The sequence below is a fragment of the Netta rufina genome (assembly GCF_964035555.1).
Source record: "Netta rufina genome assembly, chromosome: 14".
Classification (NCBI taxonomy): domain Eukaryota; kingdom Metazoa; phylum Chordata; class Aves; order Anseriformes; family Anatidae; genus Netta; species Netta rufina.
Window position 1 is genome coordinate 7,084,733 of NC_140137.1, and position 17,174 is coordinate 7,101,906.

A 17,174-nucleotide genomic window follows, 5' to 3' on the forward strand; every position below is an offset into this window, starting at 1 on the left:
GGGAGAGATGAGATGCCGTGGTTGTCATCTCTGCTTAGCTGGGACTGTGACCATCACCAGCAACTTCAGCACCGAGCTGTCCTGCTGTGCTGCGTTACCCCATGAGCTCCTCCACGGGGGTGCTGACGGGTAGCTTTAGTGGTGCTGGTGTGAAGGACAAAATGTGCTAACGGTGGTCTTGGAAAGGCTGAGAATGGGCTGAGCTCGAGCAGGAAAATCTTATGTTGAGTTTTCTGGTCACAGCAACTCTCAATTATTAGGCAGCGAGAGTTCAGGAGGAACTGCATGAGCAAAACCTGCTGGAGCTGGAAGCGGAGGAGTTCGGTGGTAGGGAGAGCACGGCCCCAGCAGGGGATGGAGCTGGTGGTGCCGTGTGTGCAGCTCCGTGCTCAGGGCTGGGTGCTCAGGGTGGACAAAACACCCACTTGCATGGCTCTGTGGCCATCCTGCAGCTAGCCTGCAGCCCGAGCATGCAGGGGCTGACCGCGTATTGAATCGCAGGTTCTTGTTTTAAATCCCTTGCTCTCAAGGAAATGACCGTGCTTGCTTGCCACAAGTGATTTTTTTATTTCATTATTTTTCCTGCTGACTCACCGCTCTGCTCTAGGAAACGCAGCATCCTGAACCTGCCCCTCGTGCCCTGCTTCTGTCTGGGTCTTTGGAGACGCTCGGGCTCTGGAGAAATGGGAGGCAGCGTGGAGCAGGCAGAGCCAAGCGTGCATGCTTCAGTATTTTGGGGCTTGGTGGTTTCTGTGTGTGTTGTGGCAAAGCAGAGCTGCTGCTCGGATGCTTCCATCTCCAAACATATATTGCAGCTTGCATTGAGCTTTCAAAGCTCTGGAGATGTGCGGAGTGGTTCAAGGAAACAAGGAAGGGCTTGGCCATTGTTGAGGTGAGCGTGCAGGAGAGAATAGTATTTGGGGGGGTGGGGGGGTCCAATTTCCCTGTCCACGATAGCTGGACATGCTGTGGGGTTGTAGTTGATCTGTATTTTATCTTCTATATTGCAGCTGGCATGAACAAAACTGGATGGAGGTGAACGATGCTGGGGTTTGAAGAGATGCTTGCTTAACGGCTGCTTGTGCAGCAGCTTGGCTGTAAGGTAGCAAATAAGGACAGAAAAGAGTGGAAGGGGCAGGGCTGATGCTTCCCGAGCACTGTGGGTGCATTTTTGGATATAGGGATGCTGCTGAAGGCAGGGGGGGCAGCCGAGGGTCTGTCAGAGCTCAGGTGTGATCACCAGCATCGCCAGGACTCACCAGCATCAGCAGCAACCCGGGATGTTTTATTTTGACATAGGCTGATAATACCAGGCTGGCTTTCTGTAGGCTGTGATGTGAACACAGCTGAGCAAGTGGCTCTTGCTCCGTGAAGGAGTCTGAACTCGAGAGAAAGTCTCCCCTGGGGTTAAAAGTCCTTCTTCTGGATCTGTGACCTCCTTCCTGGACCCTCGGAGCATTTTTATGGGTCTCTTCCTTTCCTCGGAAGCTGGGAAAACCCCTACTGCGTGCTCTCCTCTCCTCCCTACCAGCGATATCTTCCTGTGCTTTGACTTCTCCCAGATTTGGATGCTTTTGATATCAGTTTTGATAAGAGCAGGTGAAAAAATGTTTTCAGGGAACTGCGATATTTCAGAAGGAGCCATCTGCCTTCTTGTGGTGCCTGTGTGCAGGCGTGTGAGGGCAGACTCCAGCCTGGCTTCCGTGGGCATCCTGACCCCTGCTCGTCACGGGAGGAGTGATGAGGCTCATGGCAGCAGCTCATCTCTCTTGGGGAGCCACCGACCAGCCACGGGGACAAGCAGGGTTTTCCTGTGGGTTTCTGAGCCCCCTGCACCTTTTTGTGGTGGTGGGGCTGGGGTTTGGCCCTCTCCTGGCTTTCTGAGGCTCGGTCCTGCAGGTGGGAGCGGGCATTGTGCAGAGCCACGCATCTCCCTGCTTGCAGCATCTCTTGGGACGCCCACTGAGGATTAGGCATCCAGAGAAGTAGCTGGAGGGGAAATAAGAAAAAAAAAAAAAAAAAAAAAAAAAAAAAAAAAAAAAAAAAACATAGAAAAGACCGTCTGAGTCTGCCAAAGTATTTTCTTATTGGCATTCAGCAGCCTTGCCATAGCATGAAGAGAGAAAGAAAGGAGAACAGAGAGAGGAAGGAGGAGGCTTAGCCTGTCATGGTCTGCGTGCTTTCTTTTGTGAGAGCACCTCGCCGCGCTGGTGTCTGCGGTGGGTGGGAGCGGACGTGCCGATCCCCCCGGGGGGGTGTGGGGCCGAGCCCCCGCTCCTGCCAGCTCCCTTGGAGGGCAGCCTCCCCTCGGCCTCCTCCCTGCCTCTCCTGCCTGGGCTGACAACTGGATTTTGAGCTAAAATGCGTGGCAGTGCTTCCCCCTTAGTGGAGAGACATCCTCCCGGGTGGGCACCGATACGCCCTGCTCGCTGCCCACAGTGGTGTTCCCATGAGCATGCCTGCCTCCTCCTGTGGCCTGCTGGAGAAGGGTTCAGGTGGAGAAATAAGAAATGTGTCGCTCTGCTCCAACACTCCTTGGGAAACGCTTCCTTACGGTGTGACAGCAGCATCCTCTGTAGATAGGTGCTGTTTGCTTGGCTGCTTCGCAGCTCAAGTGGTGCTCGCCCCGTCCAGGGTGATGCTGGCAGAGGTGAGCTTTGCTCTGGAGGAAACAGGCAGAGCTGCGGGTGCTGGCTGACCGCAGCTCACCCAAGGGTGCTTGAAATGGGATAGAAAGTGCTCAGCGGGGAGCAGTGCAGGGCGGGAGGGTGCAGCGGGTCCTGCAGCTGTGCTGCCCGGGAATTAAAGGCAATGAGGCAGAGCCCAGCCCTGGGGCTCGCACCGCACCACCGAGATTAAAGGTGAGGAAGTGCTTTCCTGGGCTGGGCTAATTGGGGCAGATTTGGCTGGCCCTGGGCATCCTAAAAGCCTGCAGGAGAGCTCTGGACATAGGGACAAAATGAGGCAGGTGGAAGCATAGCTCGTTGTCCTGCAGCTTTGCTGACTGTGTGGTTTGGAGAGGCTGCATTCAGCAAACAGCAGGGGGATGGCACCAAAGGGGAGTGAAGTGGGACGCGGTGTGCCCCATGAGCCTCCTGGTAACGTTTTATACCACAGGTCACCTAGAGATTGATCACTAGATCTTGGTGAATTTCCCAGGGCGCTTCATGTTGCATCTGTACAAATACCAGAGCGCAGCAATTAATTAATAGTGGATTGCTTGTCCTGCAAGGTATTTCCAGTGCTGCTTCTTCCTCCCAGCTCCTCTTTCTCCTTCTGTGTATTTCTCATCCTCCTGTCTTTCCTGCTAAAATACCATCTTTGGCATCATTTTCAAGGACAGCTTGTTAAAAAGCTGGTGTATCTTTTGCAATATCCTGAGCTACCCTCCTGCAGCAAAGCAGAATTAACACAACTGCAGCAGGCAATGGTGAGCCCATCAAATAACAAGGTTTGCGGTGTGTGCCCTGGGCATAGCTGGTGGGTTGTGTTTCCCCAAACCCTGGGAATACAAATTAGAATATAGGGTGAAAGTCAACGCTGGTAGAAGGGCTTTTTGCTAATTCTCTGTTGCTATTAATCCATTTGAAGAGTCTTTGGTTGCTGATGAGAATTTGCTCAGACGGCAAGGAATGGCGTCTTGGTTTGGTTCCTCCCTGCCACCCACACCTGGCACTGAAGTGCTGGGATTTTTTTCCCCCAGAATGGGACTGACCCCGTTTCTGAGCTGAGAACCCTTCCTTCTATGCACGCCTTGGGCAATATGTTAACCGAGCCTCTCTTTGGGCTTGTCCTGTTGAATTATCTCCGCGACAGAGATGATGCTGAACAGATGCTAGTACTGTCTGGATTCAAACCGTAAGCAGAATGTTACCCAGTTGTATGAAAGTACCAACCCATAGCTGGTGGGGTGTGCACTCGGTTTCCAGCCACGATTTACAACTGTAAAATGAAAGCTGATTTTCACCCTGTAAGCTGCCAGGCCTTAGGGTTACAATACTGCACGAGCAGCATCAGCCCCTAGCTGTGACGCCGCACTGTAAGACTGCACGGCGCGGGTCTGTATTGATTATCTGTAAAATAAATTATGATGTATGTAGTGCAGGTTTCTGACCTCGTGGTCGTGACCTTACAGCGATTGGTGAGACTTCCGACCAGCTGAGATCAGAACGGCAAGCGGCCCCCCAGCAATCAATAGGAAAGCCAGTGGGGCTGGCTGTGGGGGCCTTTCCTAGGAATACTGTGCTGCGTGTGCCTGGTGCCGTTATCCAGGCGATTCTTTTGCAAACTCTGTCTTGAATTCCATGGGAAGCCCTGTCGGATTTTGCTGCTGCGTGACAAGCTGGCATAACTGCAGGGAAAGACAGTATCATCAGCAAATCTGATGGGCTTGGGGCTGGGCAGGGAGCTGTGGGGCTGCTGGGGGGATTTGTGTGGGGTCGTGCTCGCTTCTGATCCCGCAGTGTGAGCATCGCGGTGATCTGCAGGGGAAGCAAATAGATGGGAATAGTCTGCCAGAGAGGCAGAGGAGTTTCTTTCTGGCTGTTTATATTGAAAGAGTAGATAATATGAATTTAATTGCCCTTTGAATTTAGCAAACAAGAAAATGGAATTTACTTGTGTGGTTCCCGTTTCTGTCTGGGAGCATGATTTCCCCGGTGCGCGCTGTAGCGGTGCGTGCCAAGAGGCTGAGTAACACCGGGTCAAGCAGCGGGTTTGTCTAACAAAACCTGCGCTAGCTCCGGCTGAGCTCGCAGAGCTGTGACCTTAGCTGGGTGGCAGCCCAGGAAGGAGGGGATCTGTAGGCATTCCCAGCCCAATTGGGGGGCTGTTGGTGCTTTTTCATTGCTGGTCCCAAATGCTGGTGCCGGCAGGACTCCCACCCATCCCGCAGGTTCCCTTGCAGAAGGATGCTCGGTGAGCACAGGGATGGGGACATCTGGGATGAGGCACGGGGCTTTATGGCATCCTGGTGACACAGGCACAAATGCTGGGGTGTCGGAGGAAGGAATCACCGGGGAACCTCAGGCTTTATGGCAGAAAGTCCCTTTCTGGAGGCTGGTGGTGGGTGCAGCAAAGTGTGTTGGGTCTCCTTGGTATAGGCAGGCTGTGCGGGGCTGCAGCAGCCCAAACTTTTTGTGCCTAATGATTATAATACCTCCTTTTTTTTTTCCCCTATTTGAAACATTTCAAAAAAGATTTATATTCAGAAACTGTTGAGAGTTGTTCCCTGAAAACAGGAAACCTGCAATGCAAGGTTGATTAGAAACAAACAAAACTTTTCCCGGCTCACCAAAGCAGAAAAATAAGAAATTGTATTTGTCCGGCATTTGCAGTGTCAAGATTTCCGTGCAGGAGCGCAGCTAATAGAGATCAGTACAAATCTTGTATTAGAAAACAAACCGTGCTTTCATTTCTGGCCCCAGGCTCACATGTTTGTTATATCTGATCCCGAAGGCAGATTGACAGTTTGGTTTGGATTAAATTCAACACATGGTTTGTACTGTACGTTTGATAAGGCTCAATATTAATCTGATTTTTTTAATGCCATCTTTAGTATATTAGCAGCAGAATTGTCTGTCCTAGGAATATTTTTGCAGTGTAACCATTGAGGAATTCATTTCTGGAGGGAAGATGAAATTACTGATTTTAAAAACTCTCAAGGTTCTACGTAAAGTTGAAACTCATTAACTCCGCTAAGCTTGACATGACCTGGTCAGGTTTCCAGCTATTTTATTAACTGATATAGAGAGAGTTTCCTTTAAGTATAGTTGGAAAGGCAGCAGAGGGGGTGGCTGGCTCACTGGGAGGCATCAGAGCAGGTTTCTGTAGTTTTCCCCCCATGCCAAGCACCGCCTTGTTGCTCTGGTTAGCTGGGAATGGAGATCCTTCCCATTTGCACCTGTAGGCTTGTGAGCTCAGGCTTCCTCATGGAAGTTGTTGGCATTGCCAATGTCCATGGGCACCTGAATGCCTGGCTGTGTGGCGTCCCAAGGGTGGGCTTCCAGGTGCATTGGCCTATTAGGTACAAGTAGGTGTTTATTTGTACATTATATATTTGTTATGTTGATAAACGGGCTTCGCTCCCTACTGCAAAGCCTGTTAAGCCCAAGTCATTCGTCATTGCTCAGCTCACTAGAAAGGAAGCGGGGGAAGGAAACATCCAAGATTTGGGAACGAGGAGGGCTGAACGAGAAGAGAAAAAAGGCAGGGGAGGGATTGCTAGTGGCCTTTGAAATCCGCGGTCAGCAGCTGTTGGTCTGGGAAGGCGGCTGCGAAGCTCTGCGCTCGCTGCAGGAAGCAGGAGCCCGCTGCGGCTAGTCCCGGGGTGAGCTCGGTCCCACAGCTCGTGCTTGCAGTGGGGACGGAGGTTGGCCTTGTCCCATGGGTGCCCTCGTTTGGCAGTGGGGTGCTGTGTGCTGCCCGCAGCCGTTGGCACTGGTGAGCCCGAGGTGTCCCCAGCCTGATGCGGAGCGCGTCGGGCTCGCGTCCGCACAATCAGCCTGGCCCCTTCCTTCCCTGGCAGCCGAATGGTTTATTGATTTCTTTGGCCCGCTTGCCCCCACCTATTCAGAAATAATGACCCTTCCACCCCAACTCTAAATCATCCCAGCCTGGCTCACCCGTAAAGCCCTCTAATCTTTTTGGGTTGTTGTTGGTATTTATGCTTGTGGAGGTTTATGATCTGTCGGCGCTGGCTGCTGAAATGCTTTATTTATCCATACTCTGGGCCACACAGGGAGCGTCCTTATTCTGGTATCATGTTCAGGATGCTGTAGTTAAGGTTTGTGTCAGCACTTCCATGCACAAACCTTGTTATTCAGGGGTTTTGCAACTCTGTGGAAAAGAAAACCAGCAACCTGGCAGAGGGATCGAAGGCTCAAAGGCGCAGATGAAAACCCAACAACCCACTGCCCATTTAGGGATTATTAGATGGGCAACCTCTTTCCTCAAGGAAAATAGCCAAAAACATCCTCCTCCTTTGGTTGGATTTTTTAAAAAGAAAACCCTCTTTTGTGTGCTTGTATTTGTGTCGGATGGGGAAAACACAGCGAGGTGAGGCGCAGACTGGAATCCTCCCCAGATAGTTAAAAATAAACATCCAGCCCATTCAGAACAAAACCAGCCCACTCCGAACAAGTCGTCTGAGCACTGCTGAAGGTGGAGCACTTGGAAGAGCACATCAGTGGTGCGTGCCTTGTCTCACTTGTCTCATCCAAGGGCTGGGTTCAGCAGGCAGAGTTGTAGAGATGCAGTACTCAGGACTGCCTAGCTAGGTATCAGCTTGAAAAAATAGGAATAAAAAATGAAAAAATAGGAAGAAAAAAGCCACTCCACTTTCAATGGAGCTTCCCTTTGCAGCTTCTTGGGTTCCTAAGACACGGTTTACATCCTACCTCTGCACGGTGCTGTCCAGGAGCAGGCTGTGGGGCAGTTAGCCAGGTTCCCATCCGATCTGCAGGGGGCTGGTGGCTGCAGAGGACGTGGGGTGGCTGCTGCTGCGTGCCTTCGCCCAGCCACGTCCTGCCCGCTGCTCCCGACAGTAGGCAACACTCTGTGTAAGCCTGATTTATTGCCACGTTAGCACGGGAGCTGGTGGGCTTATAAATTACTTGGAGATCTCTTGATAATATAGGGAGCGTGGTGTAAACAGGGGAGATAATGGAGCTTGAAAATAACTTTTGGGGAAAGCAAACTTTCCGTGCTGTTAGCAGATATGTGGTGCTGGCTGTGCTGGAGGAAGAGAGCAGAGTAGCCCAGGCAGGGTATTTTTTATTGCTCTCTCTTTATGGCTGATGGGTTTTGCAGGCAGAGCAGAGTTGATAACTCCGAGTAAAAAATGCCTGCAGAGCCCGTTATCCCAAGGCAGCAGGCTCGGGGGTGATTTGTTTAAGCAGACTTGCAAGCAGGAGCAGGCAGCGATAAATACCCTCGGGCTTCATCAGAAAGGAGACGCTGTGGCAGCAGGGCTTTAAAGGGAAGCCGGGAGCACCAAATGCATGCTCAGTGCTCCTGTTAGCACTGCCCATCATGCCAGCTCAGTACCTGCTAAAGTAGTGCTGCAGAGGTGCTTGTCTCACCTCTGGGATGGTGGCGGCAGGTTTGCAGTGTGCTTTAAGATGGGATGGCCCTGGAGAAATGCTCTTAAGTGGAAAAGGCGGTTGTTAGTGAAAATCAATTAAACTCATTAAATAGAACTGGGTCTTCCCAGGTAAGCAGATTTGAAGAGATTTATTTAAAAGTAGTAACACATCTTCAAATGGAAACTGGATCTGTCCATCGCCTGCTTCAGCAGGTTCCTGCAGGGATGTCTTTGGGGTTCAGAAAGCTCCGCTGTGCGGCACGGTTCATGGAATTGCTTTGTTTGCCTTGCGAAACCTTACAGCAAGATCAAGGCAAAATATCTCCCACACAAAGACGATGGAAACTTTACATCTTATGTTTCAAATAAGTGAATTACTGATCAAAATCAGCTCTGGAAAGCCCTGTTCCAGAAATAACTTGCAAGATTTTTGCAGATAAAGAAATTTCTCATGTACACAGGCAGAGGATTATGCGGGACAGACCCTAACATTGCAGGTGTTTGGTCACGGTAATGTGGGGAAAGGAAAAGGAAACTCATTGGCAAAGTGTGTGGCTGAAACAGGTGCTCAGCTCCACGGCTGTGACTTCATAAACTGCAATTTATTTTTAGGCGAATTGCTGGTCTGCTCCACTTTTCACCCTGATTAATCTTCCTCCAGTGTTGTTACCACAGGACCTTGCTTTATCCAAGTCCCTTGTGGCTGCGAAGAGCTCCAGGGGCTGGTTCCTGCAGTGCTGTGCGGGGTCAGGCTGAAGAGGCTGCCTCAGGCTGGGCATCCCCATTGGGCATTGACTTGTCTCTGAAAGAGATCAGCCCAGAGAGACAGGGCTTCTCTCCCTCAATAACAGGCCTCATCAGGCTGGTATTCAGGAAACACACTGGGGCTGCTGTGCATTACCAGTTTCCAGTGATGCTTTGGTAGTTTCCATAAAATGGATTTGATCCTTGCCTCGAACCTGCAGACACCTCCATTCAGAGCAGAGACAGCAGGAGTGGAGGTGATCCTCAGCTGCAGGCACCTGTAGGAAAACAGAAACAGAAAACAGAAACTTGAGATGTAGGGAGGGAAGGGGACGAGTTATACGAAGGCTTTGGCATCTCAAACAGCTAATGCCAGCCCGTCCAAAAAGTAGGCGTGAAAAAATAAAAATCGCATGCAGGCTGGCAGAGACGAAGGTAAGGCAGAAGGGAGGTATCGGCAGCACAAATTAATTAGCTTCCCAGTGAAACGGCTCCTGCAGTTCCAGAAAATCCCCAGATTGGCCTCCAGGTACTGTTAGATGAATTAACCCTCCCGTCCTTGTCCACAGCTGTTTTCTTACATTCCAGAGCTGTGTAGATGCTGCCGAATCATGGGGTGACACCTGAGCAGGTCCCTTTCCGCTTGGCAGCTGTCCCATGTCAGGTCATTGTGTTATCTTGCCAGAATAAGCAGGAGTGGGACTGTCTGTAGCTTAGTGAAAGGTTTCCAGAGGAAATGTGATAGAGGAGAAGTGGCACAGGATAATTCGATAGGGTCTCCAGCATCCTTACCGCTGAATCAGCGGAGAAATGGGAGCTGTGTGCTTTTGGAGAAGCCACCTTTCACGTGAGATGGGTGCTGGTGGCTAATAGCTGTCTCCTTGGGCAGTAGCTCCCATCTCTGTTTCCTTTGTAAATTCAGTAGAAAAAGGAGTTCTGGAAATGCTGCCCTAAACTTGTGTGTGCTGTCGGCAGTTGCCATGCTTTACCCTAGAGGGAGTTGCTTTTCTGCAGTGGGAGCAGGGACCTGTGTGTTCCTTGGACGATGTCAAGGGACGGGGATGAAAGGAGCTACCTGGGTAAACACCAGATCCCTGCTGCTGTGCTGCCACTGCAAATATTTATTTCTTTTCTGGGGAGATCGGTCTCTGGTGATCGTCTGTCTCCTCCTGACAGTGGTGTTTTACTGAGCATCACTTGCATTTCCCATGTCTTGGGCTTTTGCTACTGTTTTCGTGGAGGTCCCAGCGGGGCTGGCATTGAGCAGAAGAGCCAGAGACGTTACTTCGGACCCGATGGGCTTGTGCTTTAAAGCGTCACTGTAACTCCTACAGAGGAATGACTGCCTTTTTCCAGGGTTATCTGACCTGTTTCAGGGTAGTGTGCTTGGGGTTTCTTCTCTTTATTGCTGCAAAACAGCAGGCCACACAGGTTCATGCATGGCTGGAGCATCTGCCCCAGAAAGATGTGCCTGCTGATGGAGGGGAGGAGAGAAAAGCTCAGGACTGTTTTGAATTTGGTATTTTTTTTTTTTGGTATCATTTGAAGAGATGAACAATTTGTTTGTAAGTATTTTTAGTGGGGTATGTGTGTAGCTTTTGTCCCAGAACACCCTGCATTGAGGACTGCCCTGGTTTCCACCTCAGTCTGCTGGCGTGGCCAGCCCGGGCTCCTCTGCTGCTGTGTGCCAAGCGGGGCACTGCAGCTGCTCGAGCCAAGCATGTATTTGGGGCCACGCGGCCAGCAGCACCCTCGGATGGGCAGCAGGGCAGGGGCAGCCCTATTGTTGTTGTTTTTGCCTTTTGTAGAGATGCCCACGCTTTTTGTGAAGGCACTCCTTGTTGTTTGGGGGCAGTTGTTTGCTGCTTCTGGGTCTGCTTCAAAATCGCCTCCTTCATGGCTCCTGGTGCAGGTGATCTGTGCGTGGGCTCAGGGGTTTCTGTGCTGCTGCCGTGCTGGGCACCAGATTTGCTTGGTGAGTGCGTTTTAGGCTGAAGAGACTTGGCATTTTATTCTCCAGGTTTTGTTTTCTGAATGCACATTTCAACTGTTCAGAAACACTGAGAGACAACTACTTGCAGCAGTCTGAATTGCTGGCTAGTTTTCATTCCTGCATATCAGGGCAGTTTATTTCAGCGTGAGTATTTTCTCCCTAATGAAAAGAAACATTTTTGTTGTCGTTGTTGTTAGCAAAGGCAATTGTAGTATGGCAAGCTCCCCGAATCCAACTGCTGGCATTGTGGATCCGGGATTTCAGAGGTTGACTGAGGCTGTTTTGCAAAGCCTGGTTACTGTTTTCTGTGCAGCAGTATCCATGCCACGAGGGAGGGCTGCTCTGGTGATGGCAGGGGGACATAAGCATGAATCTACTTCCAAAAAATACATCCTGGTGCTAGCAGCGGTGGCAGTAGCACAGAGCCATGGGTCACCCGTGGCTCCTGCAGAGCTTGGAGCATGTTGCCACTGATCAGCTAGGAGCTTCAGCTTGTCGAAGTGATGGTGCTTCTGCTATCTCCTATGCCTACAGTGACAGTGCCATACTGTGTCTTGCTCACAAGTCCCATGGGACCCACTTTCAGTGACGTCCCTGGCGCTCTGAAAGCCAGCGCAGTCGGTCTGAGCTGGGAATGTAGAGTGTGTGGTGAATTAATGAATGCCGAAACTTCCTCCTGTGAGTGCACCCTGTGGAAGGCACGGTGGGAAGGTGGGAAATTGTTTTGGGTTTTGTTTTGCCCTCATTGAACTTGCAGGTGTCGGAAATAACTGTGGTGAAGCTGCAACAATAGGAGCTTAGCTATTGCCCAGCAAAAACCATCTGGGGAATAATTAAAGCAGGAGATTTCAGTGTTAAAGGGGAGTACTTTGGAAAGCTCAAGCTTGTGAAAGCAGTGATTTTTGCAGATCATTACTGTTGGGAAGCCTGTTGTAATGTAACGCATCCTCTAGAGCCGATCCTGTCTTCTCTGCAAGGGCTGCATGGCACAGGCTGGGTTTAATCTGCATTGTGGGAAGCATCCAGAGCACTGTAAGTGCAGTGAGGTCATGGTCCCGGTGACATTTAAGTGCTTCAGCTGGCACCACAGTTTGGGTTGCCATGATCACACCCTCTCCAGAATGGAGAACTAGAGTCACTTAACAAATTCATATTTCAGGCTTCCACCTGCAATGTGGTGAATCTATTTTTTTTTTTTTTCCTAGAGAACCTAATTGCTATGAATGATGCTCTGAGCTGCAGAGCTGAGCTCCTGCAGATCCACCTGGGTGCGCAGAGTCCTGCAGTGACTCCTCAGAGCTGGCCCTTCCCTGTGACATCCTGGGGAGAGGCGATGTCAGAGGGAGGGCAGCGCAGGAGGACTTGGTTTTAACGTCCCTTGCTGAGACCTTCCTTGTGCTCTGTTTTCATGAAGCTGCCACGAGCTTGTGCAGCGCCAGGTCGGACCTGTCACCGCTGACCTTCCAGCAGGGAAGGCTCCCTCGCAAATGCTGGGCAGCGGCTGCTGGAAGGCAACTTTCTGCCAGTAACAGTGGAAGTCAGGAGGACCACCCAGTTCTGATAAGGGCAATTTAGAAAGGAAGGAGAAGATTGTGAAAAGAGGGGCAAAGGGGCACAAAGGAGGGGGGGGGGGGGGAGAAAAAGAACAAAATGAAGATCAAGACTGCTGTTAAACACACTGCCTGCGAGGGAGGTCTTGATCGTGCCTTTTCTAATCTAGAGCCAGCAAGGATTGCATTAACAGCTTCAACGCCATGGAACAAATTAATCCCTGATGTAATTGAAATCGGTGAGGTCTCACAATAGGTGAGTTTGACCCAGTGGGATAGAAATAGAACAAGTATTGGAATGAAGTAGTGAAATGAAGTCACACTGTTAAGACACTGGTATTTCATTCCTAGAAACAAAGGCCAGACAAATGCAGAGAATACACGGCTCTGCTGGGCATGGTTGAAAGCTGCTCAATAATATCAAGCTTTGAAGGGATATTTCTGTGCAGGGAGGAAGTATGTAGGAGAGATATAACAAGCATTAGAAAGAAAGACAAAGAAAGAAAGGAAGAAAGAAAAAGCCCTGCTTGCTCATTGACTGGTAGCTGTAGTAAAATTAACACCAATCCTGAAGAAGAAGAAAAAATTACAACTGGAGAAAAATAAAAAGTTAAGGTCTGAATTGTGTTTGCAGAGAATCTAGTTATGGTAAAAGGCAGTGTCCTGCAGATAGCCATGTGGTTGAGATACATGGGAATGGTTTGCTTTGGTTAATGGAGCTAATGGGAACTGATCCCACGGGGAAAGAGGTTCCTTATGGTCTTGGTAGCTCAGTGAGCAGGAAGCTCAGTCTTGGTCCCTTTGGCACTGCCATGTTGTGGCACAACGCAGGCTATTGTGGAGGGAAGAGTGGATGCTGAAGGGGTGGGCTTGCCCTTGCATATGGTTGAGCTGCTGCTTTTGGTAATGTATTAACAATGTCACTTGCATTGCAGGTAGTGAACTGGTTTTGAATCAGTGAGAACAGGCAGATGGAGGGATGTGGAGGATGCTGCTGGTGGTGTATGTCTGATAGAACTGCACTGCAGCAAAACTTGGGTGCTGAGCTTTGCTCCGGTGGCAGCGCTGGCTGGAGAGGCCTGGTCCTGCCAGCCTTCCCACCCCTTTCCTTTCCTGGTTTTACACAGCGTGGCTGTTTCTTTACATCATTAATCAAGGCTGAAACCCTGTTCTTCCCCAGACCGAACCATTTCCCTGGGTGGAACGAGTTTAAAATGTCACCATCTAGCAAATGGTGCGTTTTCACAGTCCTGGCTGAGATTCAGCCCATCATCAAAAGGAGAAGCTTGGTTTTCTCGAAGGCATCATCGTCTTTCTCTAGAAAGCAGCCAAGTACTCAGTGATAGGCCATAAAACATTTGCTTCCTCAGGCCTTCTCAGGTTCCAGTTTTTTGGCACTTCCTCGTGGTTTTGTGCCGCACTCAGCAATACTGCCGTCCGTCATCGGGTCGGTGGGCACTTTGCTTTCAGACAGGCAGAGGATGCCGAGGGGGGCAGCCGGGCTGCTCTGGGGTGGGGGCTGGTGTGGGGAGTGGGCATGGGGCGGTCGGCGAGGAGAGCGGGCGAACACGGCCGTACTTGGCTTTCTTCCTTCCCCAGCATGGCGAAATGAAGGCTGGGAGGAGAGCGGAGAAAGGGAGCAGCCTGAATGCATCACAAGGAGAAGCGCAAGGGGGAAAAGTGTTGTTCAAGCTCAAGGACGCTGTTGGTACAAGAATAAATAGACGTAAACTGGACGTAAGTACACAAGTTAGAGAATTTATGACATAGAGCATTAGCGAAGTCTGGTCCTAAAACAACCTTATAAGGAAACAACCCCCCCCCAAAATGGTTTATAACTCAATTTGTGAATGGGCTATGCAGTAATGTGGCTCTTGTGAATTGAGATTATTTGGCTTTTAAATAGGACATTCATGTTTTCACCAAAGAACAACAACAACCCCATCCCCCCAGAACAAAACAACAACAACAAAAAAGTCAAATACTTTGTAAGCATCATGGGTCTTTTGTGGAGTCTGGGAGTCTTGTGTCTGTGTTGTTTGAATAACCAATTTCTTGGTGCACCATGCTGCCCTTTCTTACTGGGCATCCTGTAGGGTACATGGGCATCGTTCAAGGTGACATCTGCCAGGACTGAGAATGACTTAGCTTTTTTGAGATTTATTTTTCAAGGAAAAGTTACTGTTCTGTGAATAGCAGAAGGAAGTCACTTTGTAAAACAACAATGAAACAAAAATCTAAATTATTGTGTTATTGTGAAAGGTTTACGTAACATTTGTGCCATCCTGGCAGTGTTGCATCATAGCCTCTCTCCTGTTGGATGCACAGAGATTTGCTCTGAAGTGCTCTCTCCCTTTGCTTAGGGTTCCTGCATGGGGCACTTTGTTAGATTAATTTCCAAAAAAGCACAGAGAAGTGAGTACCTCAAAGCAGTCCACATCCATGTATGTCTTGCTTTGAACTGGGCTGTACAATGTGAATGTAACAACATTCTGGCTGTGGATTGACTTTGCAGTTAAGAATAAGAAAAAACAGCAAATAAGGAATGCATTATGTTTCACTGTATGTCAAAGAACGACTGTCATGGTGAGCTAGCAAATCTCGTAATTGGCATAGAGGAATTTTGCCAAAGTCATGGAAGCAAAGCGGTTTGTTACTTGCCTTTGCAGACGAGAGAGATCTGTCTTGGATATCCTCTTGTTGACCTTATTAAGTTAACTTTCATGTGTTTAGAAGGTCATGGAAAAAAATCATTAATATTAGGTTGATTTGATGGCTGAAAGGTAATAAGTATTTCCTGCTTATCAGATTGGGTTTTGAAAGGACTTTGAGTTGCTTGATTTGTTTATCTTTTGAAATCAGTAAGGCCCTCAGTGAGAGGGATTTTGTATTTCTAGTTCAGTTTGGGGAATGACATATGGTTTGCTCTCTGATGAGGCTTGGAGACTCTGTACGATAAAAAGCAAAAAATCAGGAAATTCTGAAGTCCAGCTCCCAGCTAATTTGGCCATGCTGTGGGCCTTGGACATCTAATGCTGTAACGCTTTATGACATGAACAATAACATATTAACATTCCCTTTTACCGGAAAGCTAAAAATAGAAAATGAAGAGTGTGCAGAGGTTGGTTGAATGGAAAGCCAAATCCTGTAAACATGGTTTGGCACCGTAAGGATTTCATTGACCTTGGCGGGGCTTTGATTGCTTGCAGTTCAAAACAACGTGGTGGTGTTTTCAGAATTGTGGCATGAGCTTGTGTAGGACTAACAACACGGTGTTGCTGTCAGAGGTTTTTGTGATTCTTGACTGTTTCTTGGATTACTTAATGCTGAAACCCTAGGCAGCATCAGCAAAATTGTCTTTCCCTGCCCTCCATCTGGGATTTAACAAATATGATAGTCATTCTTTAAGCTGATGGATTGTTGTAAAGTTATTTCAAATGAAATCCAGTCATTGTTTGAAAGCCGTTCCACAAAAAAAGCACTGAAAATTTCCCACTGTAGTCTGTCAGAAGACGGATTAGACGTTACTTCTAGTTTCTGTGACTGTTTGAGTAGGAGTTAAGACTAAACGGACCTACTTTGAATGCTTCGGTAAGTAAAACAGAAAGCAAAGAGAAGGGAGAGCTGCTTATTTTCAGAAGTGAACATATTTCTGGTGAGGCATTTTAGATGCATCAGTTGCTTGAGGTGATTTTTTTTTTTTTCCTCAAAAGGACTGCTATTTATTCCATTGCATAAACTTCTATATTGCCAACTGTATTTCTGGTATGCTGTTGTAGCTGTGTATTATTGCTGAAAAATGTAGTGATAAATAAATGGATGAAGAACTGTTTGGAAAGGAAAATAAAGGAAGAATACAAATGAAAATGAATGTGATGCTGTTAGACTTTGCAGACTATAAGCAGCAGGCAGAGAACTAGATGGAGCTAAATGACACCTGCTCTTCGGAGATGCTAAAATTGTCCTCCATAGGTAGTGAAGGTCCATACCAGGTGAATAGATTTGCAGAATAGACCACAATACAATGCCAAATAGCAACAAAATGCTGGAGGAGATAAAGTAATGTAAGAAATCCTTTTCTGTTTCAAGAGAATGTAAGTCATGTTCCTGGTCTGGAGCTAGAAGATGCAATTAGCCGTTGATTTTGGAAAGCTGTTGTGATGAACTTTGGATTTTTAGGTTTGCTACTGCGGGCAGTAAGGATATTTCAGCAGTTCTGATCTGATGCTGCAAATTTACTTTCCTGCTGGCATGTAACACTGCTGGGTGCCCCCAGACGGCTCTCATGCAGGTGCTTGGCCCAGGGCCTCATCTATGGTTTGTTGAAGTGAACGGAAAAGCAATGGTAATTTCCAGGGAGTTGGGTTATGTGCTTTTTGCAGGATCTGCAGTTACAAGGTGGTTAGTGTGGATGATCAGATTAAAAGGCAAAAGTGGTCATTTTGTGTGTAATGTTTTCTATGCAGTAATGACACATTAATGTTTTTTTTTTTTAAAAAATCTTTTAAATCTTTTTTTTTTTTTTTAAATCTTTTTAAAAAAAGATTTCATTTTGCTTTGGTGAATACAACTTAAAGCCCTAAAGTTTTAAAGTGTGGCTAGGACTTGAAGACATTATTTGTTTTTGTGTGGTTGTGATTGTTACAAAAATATATTTAGGGGTGAATGGACTTGGTTTTAGGTGACTTTCTTGAGTGAGTGCTGGCGATCAGTTACCGAAGGATGCATATGTTACTAATTTTTTTTTTTGAGATTTATGAAGGAGAGCCACTCTTACGGTATATATAAATGGACCTCCTTATCT

At 48.4% G+C, this 17,174-nt stretch overlaps 1 protein-coding gene across 2 annotated transcripts in view; it reads left to right on the forward strand.

Moving 5' to 3' along the window:
- FGF18 (fibroblast growth factor 18) overlaps positions 1–17,174 on the forward strand; it is a gene marked incomplete at its 5' end in the record, with an annotated part of 68,864 nt that overhangs the window by 3,894 nt on the left and 47,796 nt on the right. Inside the window, one exon of one of the 2 annotated variants that reach the window (XM_084295167.1) lies at positions 13,970–14,107. The exons of the other annotated variant lie outside the window; for it this stretch is intronic. Within the exon in view, the coding sequence (XP_084151293.1) occupies positions 13,970–14,107 (138 nt within the window). The remainder of the gene's footprint in view (positions 1–13,969; positions 14,108–17,174) is intronic. 2 annotated transcript variants of the gene reach the window in all.